The sequence below is a fragment of the Tiliqua scincoides genome, chromosome 4 (assembly GCF_035046505.1).
Source record: "Tiliqua scincoides isolate rTilSci1 chromosome 4, rTilSci1.hap2, whole genome shotgun sequence".
Lineage (NCBI taxonomy): Eukaryota > Metazoa > Chordata > Lepidosauria > Squamata > Scincidae > Tiliqua > Tiliqua scincoides.
Genome location: NC_089824.1, coordinates 176,647,571 through 176,670,769, shown reverse-complemented (window position 1 = coordinate 176,670,769; position 23,199 = coordinate 176,647,571). Strand labels below are relative to the sequence as shown.

At 43.4% G+C, this 23,199-nt stretch overlaps 1 protein-coding gene across 1 annotated transcript in view; it reads right to left on the bottom strand.

Moving 5' to 3' along the window:
- Positions 1-2,267: 2,267 nt before the first annotated feature.
- Positions 2,268-23,199, bottom strand: part of NFASC (neurofascin) — a 123,657-nt gene continuing 102,725 nt past the window's right edge. Inside the window, exons 31-34 of the mRNA XM_066625250.1 lie at positions 14,824-14,955; positions 11,472-11,541; positions 5,755-5,766; positions 2,268-2,499 (exon numbers count right to left, since the gene is read on the bottom strand). Of these exons, the coding sequence (XP_066481347.1) occupies positions 2,268-2,499; positions 5,755-5,766; positions 11,472-11,541; positions 14,824-14,955 (446 nt within the window). The remainder of the gene's footprint in view (positions 2,500-5,754; positions 5,767-11,471; positions 11,542-14,823; positions 14,956-23,199) is intronic.

The following is a 23,199-nucleotide window of genomic DNA, read 5'->3' as shown; positions in this document are numbered from 1 at the left end:
AGAAAAGGGACAAACCAACCCTGGAGGGTGATTTGTGCTAACATTTGAAGCAATTAAGCATGCAAAACTCCATGGCTAGAAGTGATACCCACAATACTAATAGGGTATGTGGCCTGCCAGTCTCAGTTCAAGCAGGGGCACTCAACCCCATCTTTTGAACAAAACCTCATCCCACACCAACATTGCTCTGCCTGGCTTGACACACTGAAAAAGTTTCACTTGGATGGAGGCCTTTTTCTTTTTCTTCTTCAAAATGGCAGCGTTAAGGGTTTTATCTAGCTGAATTTTTCAGGCCTTAGAATATCAGGACCTAATGTGCTAACCCTCTTGTCTGCACTGTCCCATTAGCAGAAATACCTTTGTCAATAAAACAGCCTTTAAAGCAAGCCACTTTGAAAGGATAGCCCATAATGCTTCTATTCCCAGTTTAACATGGCACCAAAACAGTTCTTCTGACATTCTTCCCAAACATTGTTTTCCAGCTACAAAATGGCCTCCAGGAGTCAAATCTCTCTCTGCTTAAACAACTTTGGCTTCAAATGTGCAGGGAGTGATGAGCATACATACTGCATTGCACGAAAATACTGTACATTATAAAATGCTACTTTCCACAATGATCCATGCTCTCTGAGCTGGAGAAGCTGCAGAAGCCTCCTTGTTTGCAATGCATGGACAGATTACAGACCATTACACCAGGGGCTTGATCTATGGGTAAATATTCATAGTTTATTAAGCTTCAGGGAAAGCATGAAGCTGTTTAAGGCATATATGGAAGAACAGTGTAACAACAGAATCTATATCTGCGGAAAACAGGGTTACTGCGTGTTATTAAGTTAGCTTGACTTGAGGTGCCTTGGATGTGTAACTAACAAGATAGTGTGAGCTCCATGCTGCTGCTTCTTTAGTACTGGAAAGGCCTCCTTTGACTCAACAAGAGTGGGCAATAAAGAGGCTCCTGCACATGTTGGAGAGTGACATTTACCTTAAAAAACCAGAAAACGTAACCCTGGCTGATATGCACACAATAGGAACAGTGGAGAGATGATCGGTTCTGGTTGGTTCCAAGTGCATTTGTACTTTTGCACCAAACAGACGGAGGGATGGGGAATCCCTGAACTTTTCACAGAAGTGACTGGCAAGGTCAGTGCCAGGTTAGTTTATTCATAGTAGGTACCAGCTTTTTTCTTCTTTTTTAAAAATTAGCAGTAGGAAAGCATCGAGTGGTTGCTCTTTTGCTGGTCACTTTTCCTCCCTTGCCTGCTACATGCAGGTGTATGGGATGGTAGTCTACACTGTTGTGTCACAGGGAGGGATGACTGCTTTAGCAAGAACAAAACAACAAAGCAACCCTCCCTGCCCCCTCTAAATAATTATCCAGGAACAAAATCCAGTTCTGTTCTCCTCCTGTGGATTAGCAGAGAGATGCAACAGTTCCTGTTCAACTCTTTCTTTGAAAGCAGGTGCCAAGTAGCACGAGTGGTATGAAACCGCACATTGCCACTTGCATGAGACTCATACTTGAAATATGACACTAGCTGAGAACTGGGACAATTTCTGTCAATACAACAACTCCCCCCCCCATCACCTCCGCAACATACACAGCTTCCACAGCAAAGCTTAACGCAATACCATTTCATTTTCTAGGAAGGAGAGTTGTACACCTTGCTGAGGGAGAACTACTAGCCATTGCCTGGCTACAAAGACGTCCAACAGAAATGAATTATCAGAAGGTTTCCTCTCCTCCCCCACTCTGCCACCAATAGCTAATTGATTCCTCATTGCGGTTTCATGCTGCTTTTAGAGTAGGAGGCTCCATTACGCTCTCATTCCCCTAACCCCTCACTCCAGATTTCCCCCACATTTGGGCATTTCTTTTTCTGAGGACTTGAGGAGAAAAAAAAACTCAGCTGTGTACATTATTAATGAAAGGAGTTGCATTATCTCACAAATTAGACAGAGGGGGTATAGAGGGGTGTTTATTTCAGTCCAAGTTCTGAAGCCTGGGGCATCGAATCTGTGCATCCTGCTCTTCGACCGGTCTCTTGTGGGTCAGCTCAGGTTTCAGCTGCAGAACGATCATTCCAGCAGCCTGTGCATTGATGCCATTTGCTTTGTTTGCTAAAGAGATGATGGCACCAGTGACCACCTGGTCAGGTTTGTGTTTGCTCTTTGTTGTCCTACTTTGGTTGCTTTCTGGTGTTGATGGTGACTTTGCCGACCCACACCGACTACGTATCTTTTTGCTGCTGTTGTTTCAGTGTACTGCGTTATGCCAGGGAATAGATAGCATTAACTGGTGATGTGGCTTCTGAGCTCTCATTGCCTTCTGTCTCCTCTTTGTCCTTCTTGACCGTGTACTGGCCAATAAAGGAGCCATCCTCATTGAACTGTCCTTCACCTCCTTCGCCATAGTCCACCAAGCTGTCGTCACTTTCTTGTTGCTTTATCGTCCCATCTAATGAGGTCTGACTGCCCTGTAGTGGCTTGTTGTCTTCATCACTAGTATCAAAGGAAAACAAGTGCCATCAGAACTGGACAGGCATGGATTTAAAGGGAGCATAAGTTTAAACCTTGTGAAAGGGATAGTCCATGTGACTAATTCAGGGATAGTTCAAGGAGACAACCGTGGTACAGGAGGATCTTGGAACACGACTCAAAGTGGCTTATTGCAAATTACCTGATGGGATCTTGGGATATATTTAGGTGTAAAGTTGCAACATTTGCTCAAAAACATTAGGAATGAGCGAGTCCCTTCTTCAAAGCCTTACTGAAATGCCACAACTGTAAAGCGCCTATGTCTACTATTTAAACAAATAACAGAGGTGTAAAATAGCATAATTCAATCTGAGCATTCTAGTCACTTCAAAGACATCTTTGCTGGCAACAAGTGCATTAAGGATCAAGCTCCAAGGGGACATAGCCCCCAAAAGAAAAAACCTTAGAGACACTCAGGGCTGTAGAGTGCCTTTCAGTAGACCTACATAGGACATCTAACTAAACATGAAATAGCCAAAATTACTCTCAAATATCTATCTGAGAGCAATTTTGGCTATTTCATGCTTAGTCTGTTACCTATGCAACTTTTGAAAATGACATAGACCAGCATTTCTCACCACTGGTGGTACTTGAGGTGGTGTTGGTGGTATGTGCAGGACCCCCAGACCTCCGCTGCCTGGCAGCAAGACCAACAATGCATCAACTTTTCATTTCAAAATTGAACAACAGTGCAATCCAATGCACGTTTAGGCAGAAATAAGTCCAATTATATTCAGTAGACCTTTCTCCTGCATATACATTACCATATACAGGAATGTGCTGTAAGTTTACTTTTGCCACGAGAACAATCTTGTTAGATACATTTCCCAATTAGCCCACTATTCTGCTAGAGCAGCAGTGGAGACCTCTGCATGCTGGTAAAGGCATCCCTGGTGCAGATGGAGCTTACTGTTCTGCCCCAGGGGCCTCTCTGTCATGCTTCAGATCACCCCTGACCTTCACATGCTGGCCAGCTATTTCCAGAAACTGTTACTCCAGCAGGTTTTGCACCCAGATTTCTGGGTATGTGTGGCTGACCAGTGTGAAGATCAGGGGTGATCTGTGGTGTGACAGAGAGGCCCCTCAGCGGAACAGAAAGCTCCATTCACCCGGGGGAAGGATTGTAGCAGGCGCTGGATCTGGTCCACAGGCCGGGGTTTGGTGCCTGCTATGCTAGAAAATGGCCACCACTAGCACCTGTAGCAATTAAATATAAACAGCACAGAACAAGTTATAAACTGCCCTGTGTTCCTCTTTGTGCTGTTGTTGAGAAGGCCCATACAGCTTGTGAACTGCCAAGCAGAACACAATGCATGAGTTCAGCTATGGATGTAAACCTCCTATTTTGCAGCCTGCTTAGAATTTCTACAGTGGCAGGAGGTAAGGGGGGAAGAGGGTCTTGACAGGCATCCATATGTGCCTGGGGAGTTGTGCTTCCCATGGTTGGTCCCAACTGTATAGGCCTGCTAGGGATTTTAATGTCCCCAAGTTAAATTGTGCCTTTATACTTTTAACCATTGTTATTGTTATTAACAGTATTTATATACCGCTTTTCAACAAAAGTTCACAAAGCGGTTTACAGAGAAAAATCAAATAACTAATGGCTCTCTGTCCCAAAAGTTCACTTCTCACAATCTAAAAGATGCAAAACACCAGCAGACAAACTCCCCTTGCTAAATAAAAGAGGAGCACCCACTTGAAAAAGTGACTCTTACCCAATTAGCAAGAGTTAGTACCCCTTAGACACAGCTCACTTGAGCATTGTATGAAAGAAAGGTGCATCTCCTTTTGGTTCTTTCAATCCAGCTGTCCACCATTATCAGCAGATGCATATCCCAGGGTCAGTTGGCATATTGTTAAAGGAGAACCCCTTTCTCCCTATTCTTTTTGGAGGGATTTGGTATCTAGCAGTACTTATGTGTTACTTTTGCCCACTACTTTTGCAGTGTTACCAAAAACGCAATACCAGTGTTTTTCAGGCCTGGTTTAACCTGGTCTCCAAACGCACAATTTTTTAGCTCTGGTAAGTCTGTGGTTCTAGTAATTAATGGAATCGGGGTAAACAGGAGCTTACCAGCAAACAGGGTTTTACAAGGACATACAGAGCCAAAATGGCAAAATCTAGGAATATTTATCTGAAAACTTCCTTTTCCAGATTTAGGGAATATTCAGATAAATGTAATCTGGGTCAGAATATAAATTCCCTTTGGGTTCTCTGTCCCCATCCCATACATCAGGCCAGTGATGTTTCCAAGTTACTCCCTGCTCGTTTTTGTCCTTCCAAAGACTACAGTCCAGAGAACCACCCAGCTGGCTCTGTGGGCAGAATGGGGCTTTCTGAATTCCTGTTCCCCTTCCCCAAAGAACAATCCCTTGAACTACGTAGCAAGCTGTTTGTCAAGAGGGCTGCTAGTGGAAGGTAGAATGTCAGAAATGCTTCTGGATGTTTCCAAACCCTCAGGCACTTCTAATGTGGCTCTCTGGATTGTAAAGACTATAATTCTGTTGTCTTGTTAGTGCATTAGGAAGGTGAGTACATACAACCTCTTTTAAGACATGAATACAACTTAAAGCTTTTGTTAAAATGAGTGTCTTGCTGCGTTTTTTAGGATATTAAATAAGGCAAGCCCTAGTCAAACTGGTTTAGGGGCATCATGTTCAAGAGTTGCATATGTCACAATGAATATTTTGTCAGTGAAAAGTTCCAGAGAACCTTCACTCAGAACAGATATAAGGCATTCTATAGGTCTTGGCTTTTTCTTCACCATGCCTCCTTTGTTTTATAGCACAGCATGTGAAATTAGGTGTATCCTACTTTTAAAATATCAGGGATACATCATACAAGTCACTTACCTGAAAATACAGAACTGCTCAAAACCCAGGTCAGAAGATTCATTTTTTTTTCCTGTGAGCAACCTACCCTTCCATTACGCAACTAGCATATGTGGATTAGTCACAGAAAAAGGGATCAAGTCAAAGCTGTGATAATTCAATTGGTTGTGCTATTGGCTCCCAGTCTGCAGGCAGAATGCAACTCATTGGACACACGATGCCCGAACTCTCAGGGTGGGGAATATCAATGATTCTTTAATGGTGTTAGATGAAGGTTGGTGGTGGAGAGGCAGGGAAGGGGGACAGAGAATAAGGTGTGTTTCAGTGATGGAATTGCTGAAAGAAAAAGCCGTGTGTGCCAGATTGGGGAACAGTCCACAGTCCTACCTTTCAAGAGACCTTCATGGTCCATGTGGAAAGATAAGGTGAAAAGGAGAAGAAAGAATGGAAATAAAAGAGAGAGAGAGAGAAGCAGAAAGAGCCTGATCAGAGAGCGAAATGAGGAGGTATGCATTTCAGGGGGGGTAGTGCTCAAAACACCACTGATTTTTTTTCTTCCTTAACACAGCAAATGAACTTAACATCAAAAGATCACTCAATACTGTTGAGCAGACACACACCAAAGTCTGCACAAAAAGTATTTACACAACAGACTCCAAAAGGAAGTTATCTGCACAAGAACTATGGGAAGAAGGTGTGTCCTCAGAGTTAGGCAGTGGGGTGGACAAGGAGGACTTCTGATCAGCTTGTGTTGCTTTCTCAAATATGCAAGTGAAAGGCAGCAGAGCAGACTTTGTGCCTAAGGGCCTGTTCTAGTGCTGTGAAGCAGAGCAAGCACCTCTCAGAAAGGTTGGCTTCAAGGAAGGGAAGAGCAGGGTCTTCACTTAGCCTTTGCTGAAAATAGTTCTCTAAATGGAGGGGCGAGCGCACTTGTATGCTATATTTTCCCATGGGGATAATTTAATGGATGAGTGGATTGTGAGTGTGCTTCAGGGAGGAAAACACCAGTGAGTTCGCTAGCAAGGAAGATACACTTGTGTCCATCTCATATATAAGATGATAATACTTTTTGACACAGATTTGCCTTTATATAGAAAAATTGGTTAAAAAAAATGAATAAATACATTTGCTTTCTTATAGCCTATTCAATGATATCTAGGCAGTCACTGTGGTGAAAATTTCTGATTTCCCTCTATTTTTTGTCTATTTTTCCACCTGTTTAGGACCTTTCTATCACCATAGAGCAGTCTTTCTCAAACCATGGGTCAGGAACCACTAGGTGGGTCACAAGTGAATGTCAGATGGGTCCCCATTCACCTTGGATCCACCTTGACCAGGTCAAGTCCAGTAGTATTGGGAACAGCCCAATGGGCTCTGAACTAGCTAGAGCAGAAGCATCTGGAGATGGAAAGAAAAAAGCTAGAGAAGGAACACAAATGCCTAGAGACCAATTAGGCACAAGAGTGCAAAGGGGAGGAATGGAAGATAGTCACTGAGTGAAAGGAAAAATGCCTTACACTGGCAGAAGAAGTCCATATGGTGCATGCCATATAGATGGAGCACATCCATATAGGACTCCTGCCAAGGCCCCTACCCATTCCTGCCCCAGGCCCGTGTAGATGACAAGAGGCCCCCCTGTGTTTTGCATGGGGGATGATGCTGAGTCCTTTGTGGAAAACTTTGAGCAGGCCTACATGGATGACAGTATCTCCACATCTGACTAGTGGAAACTTGGTGAACATTACTGACAAGTTGGCCCAGGAGGACAGAGATAACTATGAGTTCTTCAAGGAGCAGGCCAACAAGGCCAGACTGGGTTTCACCCCAGAGAACTAACACCTGCTCCTGTGACTAGGCGTGGCAACTGCGCATCAGCTTCACCTCCCAGTTTTCTGGGTTGCCAGAGCAGTAGAACTGGGCAATACAATCTATCCATACTGACAGTCATTCCCTCATGATGTTCCCCCCTTCCTAGGGCTTTGCTGAGCAAAGGCATTGAACAGGAGGTGAATGAAATGCTGACCTTGGGGTGACCCATCCAGCCAAAAGGGCCTGATTATCATGACTGAATCAACAATCTGCTGCAGAAACTGTGCTGGGCTAATTTTATTTCCACTCCGGACTTAACCAAAGACTAAGCCCCTGTGTTAGATTAATTGGGAGCCAGTGAGGGGGGACTTTTGGAGTTTTCGCATTTTAGTTCTCTCTTACCCAGCCAGTTCTTCTCTCTCTCACACACACTCTTTCTAAAGCAATCAGTCGGTAAAGCAAAGCACGGTCACTGGCAGATAGAATGCTATTTAAGGATAAGTGCTTCCAAACTTCTTAGCTTTTGCACAAAGAGACCATTATTCTGGCAGCAGACTAGAAAGAAGTGACAGTATCTCTTAATTACAGGCTGCAGTGATTGGAACGCTGCATGCACAGGATACTAAAGGATGTGAAGGGCACGATGAGAGCATATCAGACATGCTTCTATGAAGGTAGGAAGAGAATCAATAAAGAAAGCATGTCAGCTCAGATCCTGTCCACTTTTCAAATGCTCCTGGTAGTTTCCTCTAGCCTAATGTCTCAACAGTTATGACTCTCAGCCAGCCAGCAAAACTTCTACATTAACTATCCAAGTTCCCCTTCATTTCTGGGTGCTTAAGGAATAGGTCATTTATTTCATTCCCTGGGCAATAGTTCTTAAGGAAAACAGAAACACTTCTCTCTCTCTCTCTCTCTCTCGTTGAAGTATGTGTAACGTCTGCTTTCAGGTTATCTGCTCCTGTGCCAATAATGTGCCTTAACATTTCTACCTAAAGTGTGTTTCATTCAACCAAATCCACTGCTGCAGATAATGTTCAACTCAGTCCAGGTTCCGTTGTCTAGAGTGGCTTTTTGTGGTCAAAGCACAGACATTTAAGAATGAGGCAGTTTTAAATAATGACTTTTTTTTAAACTGTTGACTTTATGAGGATTGGTGTCAACATAACTCTGGTTCAACACAGCAATTGCGATGACTCCTTTAAAACAATGAATCCCAACTGCCACACAGCTCATCCACATGCTGATTAACCTGGAGTCTTCACAGTGACCAATATGGATTGGAATGACAATCTAACCATTTAAAAGCACTTTGGAGTGGGGTAGGGGGATTACTACCACAGGTCCCTAATTACGTGTAGAAGACAGTGTTAAAATTTGTAAGGTAACAAAACTAGAATATAAATAGTGACCTTAAATGGGTACAGCAGGCCCTGTATCTGTGGATTCACTTATCTGCGAATCAGGTCTGCAGGGCTCCCCCGCATGTGCCCTGGTGTCCCCTCCCACCAGGAATGAGGGGAGCTATGCTCCTCTCACCTCTGGAGGGTCCTCTGAGCCCAGCAGAGGCTGTGTATGTCTGTCTGTGGCCTCTGCCAGGCTCAGACTGAGCCTTACAACAACAACAAAATGCGACTTTCTGGATTTTTCGTAAAACCGGAAGTCATGTTTTTAATGCCTTATAATGGCCTCTAGGCCTCCTAATGCCTTGTAAAGACCCAATCCTATCCAATTTTCCAGTGCTGGTGCAACTATGCCAATGTGGCGTGCACTGTGTCCTGCGGTGGGGGAGCAGTCACAAAGGCCTCCTCAAGGTATGGGAACATTTGTCCCTTATCTCAGGGCTGCACTGCAGTTGCACCAATGCTGGAAAGTTGGACAGGACTGGGCCCTCAGGCATTAGAAATGTTGCATCTAGTTTTAAGAAAAAAAGAGTCATGATTTTTTTTAATTGTAAGGCTCAGTCTGAGCTTGGCAGAGGCTGTGGATGGCTCAGAGGACCCTCCGAAGGTGAGGGAAGCAGAGCTCCCCTTGCATCCAGAAGGGGGGGGCAGACCCTAGTACACACTATTTCAGTTAACTGTGGGAGGTTCTGGAATGGACCTTGGCAGATACCAGGGCACGCCTTTATCATGATCACAGCAATTCTAACTTTAAACAAGCTCTGCCCTCAATCAACCGCACTGTTTTCCCTCTACTCATATGGTTTAATCCTGTAAGATTTACATACAGTGCTGCTTTCAGAGTTCTGTAGGGAGCCATCAGCAGGTTCTTCATTCATGTCAACTATTAAATAATTCAGGGGATCAGGGAGAACTGCACAGGGACCAGTTTTTAGTCATACTGTTCTCTGAGTAAAGCATCCTGAGAGTTTTGAATGGCTGCACTTTTGGTTTAAAAGCACAAAGCAAGGCACAGGTGCACCAACAAGCAGGTTTGCTTCAAGGCACACACATATATTAGCAAGAGGCAATTAACTTAGCGAGTGCTAGCTGCATTACCTGTTTCCATTCCTTGGAAGTAATGGGGAAACAAATCTAAACCATGACTGCAGGACCCATCTGTGAACAGCCAAAGAAAACACCTTGCTTTGGGAAGCTGAGAGAAATAGTGGCTGCCGTTCTTAAAAGGATGTTGCTGAGTCTGATGGGGGTGGCTGTATGCAGTCCCCATTTCAAATGATCAGGTTTGCTAGGCTGCCCAGAGGCTGTCAACAGAACCACTGACTATAGGTAGCTCTGGGATTGTAGAAACAATTATGGATTATAAAGTCCACTAGAGCAATGCTTCCCAAACTGGTGGGTTGCAACCAATCAGCCCGGGAAGCACTTGATCCTGACCCCTTAAGGGTCCCCTTAAGGCAAGGGAGGAAGGCAGAGATGTGATCATGTAGCTGTTGGGGACAGAGGGTTGTTTCCTTCCACTTCTCCCCATGCAGGTCTCGGGGGGGGGGGTGCGGGGAGCCTCTTAGGATTTCACAGCTGCTGGGGACAGAGGCTTTTTCCCTCCACTTACCCCCCTTGCCAGCTTCCGGGTGGGTGCGTGGATCCCTTCAGATGCTTCTGTGGGGCTCTCCAAGTCTTTGGAAAGTTAAAAGTAGTGATCAAAAACCACTTCCAGTTTTCAATTCTGAAACCAGAAGTGGTAGCTGATTGCTATTTTTAACTTTTCTAAGGCTTTGGGAGCCCTGCAGAAGCATCTTTGGGGCTCTCCGCACCCCCCATGGAGGCCAGGACAGAATGAGGTAAGTGAACCCCCCCCCCACACACACACACACACTGCTGTCCCTGGCTGTGGAGCAATCCTGGGGACTGCGTTCCTGCCTTCTCCCCGTCCCTGCAAAAACTTAGTTTGGGAACCACTGCACTAGAGGCTTTTGGGGAGATCCATGATTGCTTTTAGATGCAACTTTAGCAATACTTGGTTACCCCTTTTCAGCAACTAAGGAGAGGGAGGCAAGCATCTGCAAAGCCCTGAGGATGTCTTTAAATACTCTAAACTGGGAATCAGATGTTTCTGTTTCTTCTAGAGCAGTGGTTCCCAAACTGTTTAGAGGCTGCTGCCTGATGCCAAAGGATATGGCTGTAATGGTGATTGGGCAGCAGTGCTCCCCTCCCAGTAGCAGCTTGTTTAACCCTTGATGCACATTGTTTAATCTGCCCTGTCATTTTTGTGACCCTCCAAAAATTAAATCATGACCCACAGTTTGAGAACCATTGTTCTAGAGTGCTTAGCTTTCTCATCCACTGTGGTGCTTTCCACTGAAGTAAAATCTATCCTGAAAACTCAGAAAAGAGTGAATCCTCACCAAAAGCATTCTGTCACCCTTTTGGAGTTTTAAGACCCAACCTACACTTACAGATAAAGCACACAGAAAAGAGTTCTTGGGACTGTACCAATGTAGGCTGCAGGTAACAAACTGCATTTATGAACACCACCTCCCAGGGGGGAGGAGTCTATCACTATCTCCACACAGTACACTAGCAAAAGGATAGGCTGGAGCTCTCGCCTTGGTGTGCTACTTTTCCAGGGAAATGTCAATGTGAAAAAATGGAAAACATGAACCCCACCATCACTGCTGCCACCTGCAGCCTTCTCAGAATCATACACAGTGTGAATGGACTATTTTCCTTTCACAATCTTAGAGACAGTGGGGGGAAAAGGGGTGGAAGAAGATGTAAACTTATGAGAGGTGGCACCTTAGAGATGGTTGAATTGGAAAAGGAGTAATTTGTAATGGACAAGAGAGTGGCAGGACACCAGAGCCTTTTATACATGCCAAGCAGAAAACCTACCTGTAATCAAACGACCCATTATCTACCTTCTGGTCATCAGGGTCCAGAGGCACATCTTTACTTTCTCGCACTGTGAAAATACATGCAAATAATTAAAAACGAAAAACCCAGAGCATGAGCCTTAATTTTGTGTCTTTAAGGGTGCAATCCTAACCCCTTATGTAGTGCTTTCCAGCACTGACATAAGGGCAGTGCAGCTCTGAGGGAAGGGAGCAAACATTCCCTCACTTTGAGGTGGCCTCCATGAGTGACACCCAACTGCAGGATACAGTACTTGTCCCACTGGCACCGCTATGCCAGTTCTGGAAAGCACTGACATAAGGGGTTAGGATTGCACCCTAAATCTTCACATATTTGCAGTCTTTTGGTTGGTAGTATATTTGTGCAGAAGGATACAAAGAAGAAAAAAAACAATGGACAGAGAAGCAACTTCAATCTGCTTTCAAATAAAACAGACCCACTGGCAAACGTACTTCTGAAGTCATTATTGATCACTTCATGTATTTAATCTCCAAATGCTGGCCCATTACATGAAACTGGCTTTACTAAAGAGATAAGAAATAAATTAATGCACAGGCTAGCAGATAAATGCAATACGTTTTAAATTTCAGGATGAACAGAACTGGGATGTAAGTTCTCTTAAAATAGTCTGCCTCCATTGCAGTATTTATCTAATCCCCTGCACCTAGAATGCCTGTCTCAAAATGGTCATGCTGGTTGCAAAGTGGAGAGAGAAACTGAAATAAATTGATAGCATTGGAGATTGTACTGGCAGGAGTGCACCTGGCATTTTCTGCGTACAAGACATTTAGAATGGTTGGAAAACTGCCCCATGAGCTCAGCATGATACAAAACAGAGCAAACTCAAGTGTTTTATTCTCATACTTGCTGCTCCAGTATTGTTTGGATGATGGTGAAGTCCTTACAAAACATACATTTGGTACCTATTACCAGGCAGCAAGAGCAACCTCTGGTAAGTAATACAACAGAGGAAGGTAGTAGGGCTCATTTTCAGAGACTATATCTTGGATAATTAGTGTGCTGTGCAGCACAATCCTGAGCTGCACATGGGCTGGCGTAATTACTGTGCCGGCCCAGGAGGGTCACAAACATGCCTTATGGCTTCCTTGGGAGTCAGCAAGGCTGGCGCATGGATGTGCGCCGGCCTGCGGAGGCTGACACAAGCATCCGCACTGATGGAGGCAGTGAGCCTTGTGTTGGCCCAGCTGGGCTGATGCAAGGCTCTGGTGTGGGCAGGGAGGAGGCAGGAAGGAGGTTGGTGGGGGGCAGCTGTGGGGGCAGGTGGGTGGGGAGCAGGAGGCAGGGCTGGGATCCAGCAGTTATACTGGATCCCAACCCCTGTTCCCGGGGAGTTCAGAGTGGTCTGAAGCTGCTCCGCTCTCCTCAGATTTGTGCCACCTTAGGAGGTGGCGCAAGTCTGAGGAGACCCATAGAAGCCAGGGGGCTTTACTCACAGGTAAGGGAAATGTTTCCCCTTGCCTCTGACTGAGCCGATTCTGGCCCCTATCCTGTCCTGGATACAGCACAAGTCTCTTGGCTTGCCTGTTCCAGCGCAGGATAGGATTGTGCCCTTAGTAGTGTCTGGAACCTATTTAGAATGTACACACAGTGTGCTTTTAGAGATATACTATTCTTATACTATATTTTGATGTATACCATTCAACACTATTTATATACAAATCATATATTTTGATGTACAATATAGTGTACATCAGGTACACCATTTTGCTGCAACACACATGTACACACATCATTTTGCACTTTAAACTTCGAGTTGAGAATAATGAGGGTATCCCTTCTAAAATACATTGACCAGAGACCTTGACTATGTTCACTTTATCCCAAAATCATGTAACATCATTTCACTGGTCAATGAATTCTTCACTTATCATCCTTCCTTTATGGTATCTTCTGCACAGACATACCACACACAAAGATGTAGTAGTGATGGAAAAGTGTTGTGGAACAAGGAAGTGAAATAGAAATATGGGTATTTCCAGCAGCTGAGCAAATGTAGGAAGAGAAGTGGTCTCAAGTATCTTTCGCAGTAAAGAAAGTGGGATGTGTTCTATTTCTGCTGCACCATTTTATTGCCTCTCACCTCATGTCTGCTCAGAAACAGAGGTATCTGGAATATGCCTGAATATATAGGCAGAAGCCATGGTATGTAGTCCTACATCCATTCTCATTTAGATATGGAATTTTAATTTTTCCTGCTGATATTTAAGGTGACCATGCCTCTGCCTTCCATCACCATCCACTTTACACAGCAATATTGTGGGTAGAGATAATGGCTAAACTTAATGTTAGTTACTGCAAAAAAAAAAAAATGTATGTGTATCACAGAGACAGAAAATATTCTAACAAATAAGAACCAAAACAGATGTGACACAAGACAGCCATAATCAGATCTTCTAGTGGCCGCTTCTTTTTTAAGTTTAAAAGCAGCTGTTGGGGGGTCTGGTTTTTATTAAGAAGCTGTGCTGAGGGATGGGGTATTTAAACGTTTTTCTCCTGGGAGGTTTTTCCAGTTGAAATGGCACCCCTTCAGAAGTTATAAGCCTAGCTGATGAGAAAAACATAGGTGTCTACATCATGTCTGTCCTTCTTCGACAGCAGGAATTCAATGTCTCATTGCATATGGGGGTATCAGAGGGAATTTTGATTGGGGAAATGGCATGGTGAAGAAAGTTGAACCACTTCCCCCAGAACTCCTCCCCCAATCCCATGGGTTTTTGTAAAGAAGTGGTGAGACTGAATCTTAGGCAGTCTGCAACCCATTTACGTTGGCTGTAATATATGAACAACTATCATGCAATGGGTATTGCGTGTAGCTCAATGCCGTAAGCCTCCTGCCAGAATCCTTTAAGCATCTTTCAGGATCTGGCTCTAAAATGTCTTGAGTTCAAAGATCTTCAGATCTTCAGAGACAACATGCCAGTCATGACACAACCATAATATACAATCCACAATGGATGCAAGAAAAAGTAAAATGTGTTACCTCTAAGCCCTTTTCCCATCTTTTGAAAACGTTAGTGAAATCCTTTCTTGAAATAGTTCTTTTGCAAACAATATAATGAGCCATTATATTCAGCAAGTGTGAGGTCAAGTCTCAACAAAGATAATGGGATGAGGAGTTCCCTCCTACCTAGCAGGAAGTCCTCCCTGCCTGGTCTTTAATGAGATTAATTCTCTATAGTGCCACAGCTGTTCAAAACATGTAAGAATAAATCCTTCCAGCGGGATGACTATGGCTAACATCAGAAGACCTAATTAGATTCAGGGTTAAATAATGTTTGAGACGACCCCAAAAGGCAGCTATTTTTCTTACCTGGATATTTCCCTCCTCTGCTTCTCTTAATGAAGCAAACCATCAGCAAAATCAGGACCAGCAGAGCGATGGCACACATCAGTCCAATAAACCAACCCTGAGTGGCAATGTCCCCTTGGTTCTTAGTGTATGCTAGTAGAAGGGTTGAAAGAGACAAGTTAAGAGAGCAGAACGGATCCACACAGTGAAGACAAATGAAGACACCAAACCAAGACTATCTGATTCTCCAAGCCCCATTCATTCACAGGCGTGACACTTTAGAACCAATTGCTTGCTATGTCCATGTTTTTGAAGTCAGGGGTGTGTGCCTTCCTTTTATTTTTTGCAACTGCATCACAACTCAAACCTCTAGCAGGCAATGGTAGGGGTGGACAGAATGAACTGGGGGAGAAAACTGAAAGGTAGAGTGCTGCCTAACAAAGGAGGGCATTTAGACTGGGGGGAGCAGAAGAAGCTGGGTAATGATCTTTCATTTACGGAAATGGAAAACAGTGTGGTTGACAGATCTGACCACTTGTATCTATCAGATACAGAGTTAAAATAAAAAATTAGTACAAAATACATCTTTCCCAACACATTTTGCAGTGCCCAAATAACTGCAAGTGGCAATAAAGCCAGGCGTACTCTCATGCAGAATGAACACCATTCAGAAATAAGCATAGTGTTTAATTGATGTACGTTTTTGAGTTGTGTCCATCCTGGTGGGGAAAAACCACACTGTCACTAAAATACAGCAGTCACACTTGTAGCCCTTCTGCCAGCTTAAGACCAGCCCATCCAACTCCAGCAACAATCATAATAAAAGCAACAATATCAAAAGTTTTACAGCAGTTCATAATGAAACTGGGGAGACACTGCAGGGCAACTATTAAAAAATGCTTTACCTGATGTATGGATATGGTACACGAAAGACTGAGTACAGTTAGGCATTAGTACCAGGGCTAGCCCCCAAGGGGCAGATATCCAGAGCAGAGAGATGACAACTGGGGAGAAGGAAGGAGTGGCCTGGTGGTGAATGGCAGTGAAGGTGAGGTATGTTGTTGCAAGTACACTGATGCAGGAATTGCAACAATCCTGGCTCTCAGGATTGTGGGTGTTTAAGAATGCACACCTTTCAGTCATAACTTGGGTGTTTGCCACAGAAACACCAGTGTACTGAGCAGCAAAAATGATTTGTTGTGAAGTGCTTTGTGCCTAATGTGGGACCTTATGAGAGCAGATGGAGCAGGTATTGGACATCCAAAGAATCTTGCTTTTGTCAGTGCCCTTCTTTTGTTCCTCACACTCAGAAGTTTGTAACTGCAGCCCTTTAAAATAAGTGGACCACAGCAACACCAAATTTTAAACACTGAACCCCACCAGTTAACCTTTGTTCCCAAGGTGGATCCATTACAGCTGCACATTAAAAACAACAACTATTGAAGACATAAAGCAAATGCAGCTGTGAAAGCAAAAAAAAGTAGCAAAGCAACAGTAGCAAAATATCATAAAATAATAAAAGGTAACAGCAGCAGTAGCAGCCCAAGTCAAAAGATTAAAATGTGCCCGACCCAATAAAGATCAAAGACTTCATTAAAAGATTAGATAACAGTGTTTTCAACTGGTACTGCAAGTCCTAATCAAGGAAGGTGTTATGTCAACAGAGAGGGGTTTACCTGTGCTTCCTCCTGGTGGCTCTTGTTGACTCCTTTATGCTAATACAGACCAAGTATGGTCAATTGTCTATGCAGTTGCTGGCCTAGGCTACATACATGCAATTCCTACATGTGCAAAAATAGTGGCAGTACTCTGCTGGTATGATAGAGTGTTTGTTGGTAACACTTTGACACATAACTGGTTTAACCAGGTGTTGATACCTTCTATGTATTCATCTTCCAATGATATCTGTTACTGGTGCATTTTCTGTGTGCAACATTTATGTTAAAATTAAACAAATGTCACTACCACACCATCAACATTATTGCTTTTAAGTTTTACTTGAAAGGCTGCATATTTAATTAACTTTATTTTCCTCTGACCACCTGGATAATATACCATTGGGCAGTAGTAGAAACTCAACCCCATCTCTGTTTCCTGTAGTAAAGCATGGCTAATTCTTAGCAGCTCTAGTTTGCTGCTACCTGAGAGAACAAAGAGAAGAAAAATATGCAGTTCTGCCTTGATGCTCTCCGTGTTTTTTCTAACAGACATACTCGGTACTCTGCACAACCATACAGAGGAGAAAGCAACTTTCAGCACAACAGAAAGGACAAAGGGCTGAGTTGAAATGCCTCAACCTGCCCCAGTTTGGCTGTTCCTTTTTGCAACTGGTGAAATTGTGGGGGCATGGTGAGAATTGAGGGTGTATGTCTGTGAAATATAGCTCTTATTGACAGTAGCAGTGCTCCCCTGGATGGTCAGCAGCTGCTATTTTCCCCCCACAACTCCCTTGGAAACAATACTACATCATTATGGGGCCATCTGGAAAATAAAAATGGCAGCTAGAGGAGCATGGCTAAACTGGAGACAATGGCAAAAAAACAGTGAGCTGGGATGTTGTGGGGTCCCCCCCCCGATAAAATTTCAAAATCCTCACAGAAGAACTTTTGGCTCAACCTTTAAATTTTGTCAGTCATACTCAAGACAAGAACTAGGAGAAAAGTTCATATGACTTTTAAGTATTACGATAAGAAACTTCCTTGATTGGTCAATTCTCCTATGAAATAGAAAAACAAACCTAGCTAATTAATTATAAAAGGATTATCCACTCCAGTATTCTAACAGGACTAACCATTTGACTACTGGTGTGTAACGAATATCAAAATCTTATGCAGCAACATGCTGACTTTCATCCACTTGACTCTCAACAGTTTGCTCTTTTAGCCATTTTCAATTATAACCACATTTCAAATTTTGTCCATGTGCTTTCCTGTCTTGTCCAGTTTCATCCAACCTTCTATGAGGTTTATCAATATTATTATGCTTATTTCTCTTATTTCTGTTCATTTAGGTTTCGCATGTATTTGTATGTGCTATATAGTTAGGTTTTTTTTGCTGACCAAAATACATTTGCAAGTTGAACGAGGCTATGCTTTGACATTCATCTTTTTTTATTTTTTACTTTTATCAATGCTCTGGACCCTAACCAGACAAAAGTGAAAGATATTGCTGTATGAAGTACTTGAGGATGTCAACTCAGCTTATGTAGCATCTGATTTTCTTGGACAAAGATCATCAGCACCTTAAGCAACAAGAGTGAAATTCAAAGTTCATGAAAATGCCCAGCTCATCAAGACTCTATGCATCCCATCATAGAAATAATTAACTCAGACCAAATTGCAAAAGGGCTTAATGGTTGGATTCATGACTTTAAAAATCAATGAAATAATTTTTCTTCCCTGTGAATCAAGCTGGAATTGATCTATTAAACCACAACCTAATGGCTTTATCAGAACACCAGCAGGAAATAACATGTATAAGCAGCTTTCAAATTATCTACAATACATTTTAAAAGTCCCGAATAGCACTAATGGAAAGTTATCAAAACCACATAGAGTTGAAGTTCTGCCAACATTATAATGAAGATACAGCCCACATTCACAGCCAGGAGACCTTTCCCAGACTTCCTCTGGGTCTACTCACATTAAGAACACAATTCTGCAACTTTTACTTACACTTAAGAGTTTGATCATAGGACAAGCAAATGCAGTAGAGAACATCTTCCATTTTAATTCCATTCAAATATGTGAACAAAACATGTTTTATTCCCTCAACCCATGCTAATGTTTACACTGTATGCAAAGGAAGGGAAGCATTATGAAAAATGTATGTTCAGCATCAGGGTCTCTGGGTATTGAACCAGGAACCCAAGGCCTGAGACTGGAGCCTAGTCTTGGGGGCTCTGGTACCCAATACCTCTGTGCAGGGGTGGTATTAGAGATTGGCTAGATTGAACCCATGAGAGGGCTCACTTGGCCAGCCTAGCCCTTGCACCCTAAGTACCAGTGGCAACCCTCAATATGCCATTGGGATGCCATGGAACTGTCTACAGCATCGCTTTGACCCAGGACCCCCAGGACCCTGGTGCTGAAACTGCTTCTGGGAATAGAGACCTGTGTCTGGACTTCGGGATCAATTCCATTTCAATTTCTACTGTTTTGACTTGCTAGTCCAGTGGTTAATTAGGGGTTCTGGGTGTTGAACCAGGAGCCCAAGGCCTGAGACTGCAGCCTAGTCTTGGGGGCTCTGGGGATGTCTACACTGCCTTTCCCTGGGTAATCTGGTGCTCAGGGCAGTTTACAACACAAAAGATTAAAACACTCCTAATAAAAGCAATCTTTGAAACCACAGTAGCCTAAAAACAGCAGATAAAATATAAAAGTATGAAACTAACCGCAAATAACGATCACATCTTTCCCCCCACCCTATCCACCCCCAAAATCCATTCGAAATACACATGTTGAAGTTGCACATGCAGCCTGCACATGTTCTTGGACTTGCAGCACGCACAGAAAACCACATGAAAGTACAGCAGATTGGAAACCCTGCTATGGCTGTGTGGCGCTTTGAAAAGTGAGGCCCATGCCATGCTGTAAGAGGGACAAGACAGTGAGAGTGGGAGCAGCCATGGCCCAGAGAACAGTAACAGCAGGGACAAACAACTGAGAATGAGAGACATGAGCAGACAAGGATGGGATGGAGATTGGGAAAGGGATGGGGGAAAGAGCTGAGATTTCAGAATCGCATTAGATGAGAGGAGCGGTCAGGGGCTCCACCTGATACTGCCGAGTCTTGCCCTGGTATCACTTTTTTGTATATCAAGAGTGGGCAACCTTGTGACATCACAAGACCCTACTTGTGAACCTCAGACTTTGGGATGTTGCCAAATTGGCAAACTTAGCCACAGACACTATGTGCTCAAGCATTAGTACATAAGAGAATCAGAATGCACAACATCAGCCCTTGAAACTGGCAGACAGGCCTTCTGGTTGCTCCTAGCCACTGCTCTGAGGTACCATGAACTGAAGAACACCCCTGCTAATTGGGTAAGAGGCACTTTTTCAAGTGGGCGCTCCTTTTTTTAGCAGGGGGAGAGTAACTGGCCCACCTCACCCCAGCACTGTCTTTTCTAGTGGCTGTCTGCTGGTATTCATTTGCATCTTTTTAGATTGTGAGCCCTTTTGGGACAGGGAGCCATTTAGTTATTTGATTTTTCTCTGTAAACCGCTTTGTGAACTTTTAGTTGAAAAGCGGTATATAAATACTGTTAATAATAACACACCAATTCTAGATTTGGGCATGGCTGCCTAAGTCTTCAGCCTTACCATGATATTCATTGTCTACAATCAAGCAATTTTTTAAAAGGACTAATTTGTGACAACTTAAGACTTCATTCGAGGTTGCACTGACTCTTCATTCCCTCCTACTACCAATGAGAACCAATTTCAAAGTCGAACAATAAAAGAAAAAAATATCTGCTACTAGCAAAATGGGATCAGACTGATGTCCTGTAGGACTGTTCAAGAAACTGATTTCTCAGCATTCGAAGAGTGTACCTTTCTGCCACTATGTATTGCTTTTCCAAATGGTGTAAGTAGTTTCAGTTGATGCAGAAAGGCAGGTGCCCTTCCTGGCCTTTGTGTGTTGAAATTTTCAACTTTTGCTATTGATGGTTTATCTACCATACAACCCCCGTTCTTGATAAAAACACACATTGAAGTGATGGAACTTCTTCTAATGGAAAGAGCAAAGTACTAATTGTATGAATTTGAGAATTTCGTTACACTAACTGAATCTCCAGAGCTGAGGTGAAAGGAATTGAATTATGCCAGGGGTGTTTGGAATAAAGGATGATTCTATTCACAACACTAACATGGAAATGCCTTCAGCAGAAGTACTAAACTAAAAAGGAAGACTCTTCAGAATTCGTAGAGTAACACCCTGAAACAGGGAAGGCGTTCTGATAAGCAAAATGTGCTTTTGATAGTATATAGTCCCACATTATCCACAGTGGTTTGGTTCCAGGAACCCCCTGTGGATGCCAAAACCCACAGATAGTCATATCCGTGAGTCTCAGCATCTCTAACCTTCCAGAGGCGACAGGACTGTGTTCCCACTGCCTCTGAAGCCAGTGAAGGCTATATGCAGCCTCCACAGGTTTGGGAGGTGTTAGAAGGTTACTTCTGGTTTTGGGGGGGGGGGAATGGAAATGACATTTAGGCCTTTGTAAGGCCTTCTAGAGCCTGGGGAGGCTTCCAGACAGAAATCCACGGGTCCCAAATCTGCAGATTCACGGCCCAATCCTATCCAATTTTCCAGCACCGGTGCAGCCACAATGCAGCTTTGAGATAAGGGAACAAGTGTTCCCATACCTTGAGGAGGCCTCTGTGACTGCCTTCCCACCACAGGATGCAGTGCACACCCTATTGGCACACCTGCATCGGCACTGGAAAACTGGCACTTGGGCCCTCAGAGAGGCAACCTGTATAATTAATGGTTTTATACCAGCATATTCCAAAAAAATTATTCAGCCCGAAGCAAATAGGCAATGCCCAAACAATACAATATCAGGCATAGCTGCGCTGTCTTACTCAGAACTTATATTTTATGTGCAAAGAACCTGATCTTGTGATTCTTACAGAGCCCAGGGAATGCTGGCAGCTCCCCACTGAGCTTATCCACTATGACCCTAAGATCACCGGGGTGTTGGTGGTGGTAGATATCAATATTTTGCTTTCATACAGGTTTGAATAGGTTCTATGGCAAAGCCACATTTGTAATCCTGTGTATAGTTCTGAGTGCCATATCTGAAAAAGAATATTGTAGCTGCCTCCACATTTAGAGGCAATAAGCCTCTAAATGCTCATTGGGGAGGAAGAACAGGAACAGGATGCTGGATTAGATGGATTCATGGTCTGATCCCGCTGGGCTCTTCTTATGTTATTTATATTTGAACATCTGGCCAATAATTGGTAGTTGAAGGTCTGACTCTCTCCATAGTAGTTTGTTTGGCCCTTAAAGCCACTGCAACAACCCTCCTATGCATGCCATCCTTTCTGGAAGCTGTGTTAGCGCAATGCACAGGAGGGCCATTGTTGTCGTGCTATTTATAAAAGAAACAAAAGACACATTAGGACAATTCTACACATTTAGCCTAACCTGTAGTTTAGCTTTCAAATGGCATGATAATCTTGTGGCTTTTGTATCTATACTTATTGCATTTATGAAGAGGAACAAGGGGTTAAACTATTTCTACATGCAGTTACATCTGTGCAATACTGTGGCTTCAGGAATCATTCGTTGCTGCAAAACCATGTTCTGATTAACCGTAAGTTCAAAAATGCCAACAAAGGAGACAAGAAGGCAATATACTGCAACTGTAGTGCAGGTGGGTTAGCTGAATTTCAATCCAGATAAATAAGATGCAGTCTGTAGAACAGAGATTTTCAACAATCACCGGGGGGGGGGGGAAGGACAATTCTTTCTTAGCACAGGTATTAATGATGACACATGATGGGACCAGCAAGCTCTGATCTCTTACATCAGAAGCAACCAGCCAGCAAGAGAAAAAGAACAAAAAGACAGGATGCACTGCAAACAGAAATGAGGTCACTGAAAAGCATGGCTCGGGCCGTCATCTGGGATACATCAGTGAATAAAGGAAAAATTCTGGATGTTTTCATCATTGTGTAATGAAGAATTTCTTTCCCAAAATAACGATCACGAGAAATGGTGGAAAACGGATCAGGTTTACCTTCTATACTAGAGCTTTTAGATACTGTATAGGTGCTTTTAGGAAATCTGATCCTTGCAAGCCATTCAGCATCCAGTGGTTTGGCTATCAACCTCTGTGCTGGAGATGAAGTGCAATCATGGGACTAAAATGTGGAGGTGTTCAGTATCCTGCAAAAATATGTGAGTTTTTTTGTAGGCTCAAATTCACCTTCTGCCACCAGCTGTATACCCCATGCTTAGTCCCAAATTGCCACTATTTCTGGTATGGACAAGCAGCTGGTCACTGTGAAATGATTTTGCAATTATATGCAGAGAGCAGAAGATAGAATTACACTGATAAACTGGATGGTACTGTGTGGACCAACCCCCAACTTGATCCCGCCTTTCTCAGCACAGTCCACTGATGCTGCCAGAACTCTTTTCAGTGAAATTAATGTATATGGATCAACTATGGCAAGGAAGGAGAATTATGCCATTTCTAGGTGATTTCCAGAGGTGACATCAGATAAATCTTTCCCTTTCAGAATGAAGTAAAAATACACAGCAAACCAAACTAAAATCTGTAGGTGTGGTTTGCATTATTATTTGTGAAGCTCAATCATGTAAATCAGAGTTAGTCCAAGGGATCCAATGAACTATGTCTGAGAAAACTGTTTTCAGCAT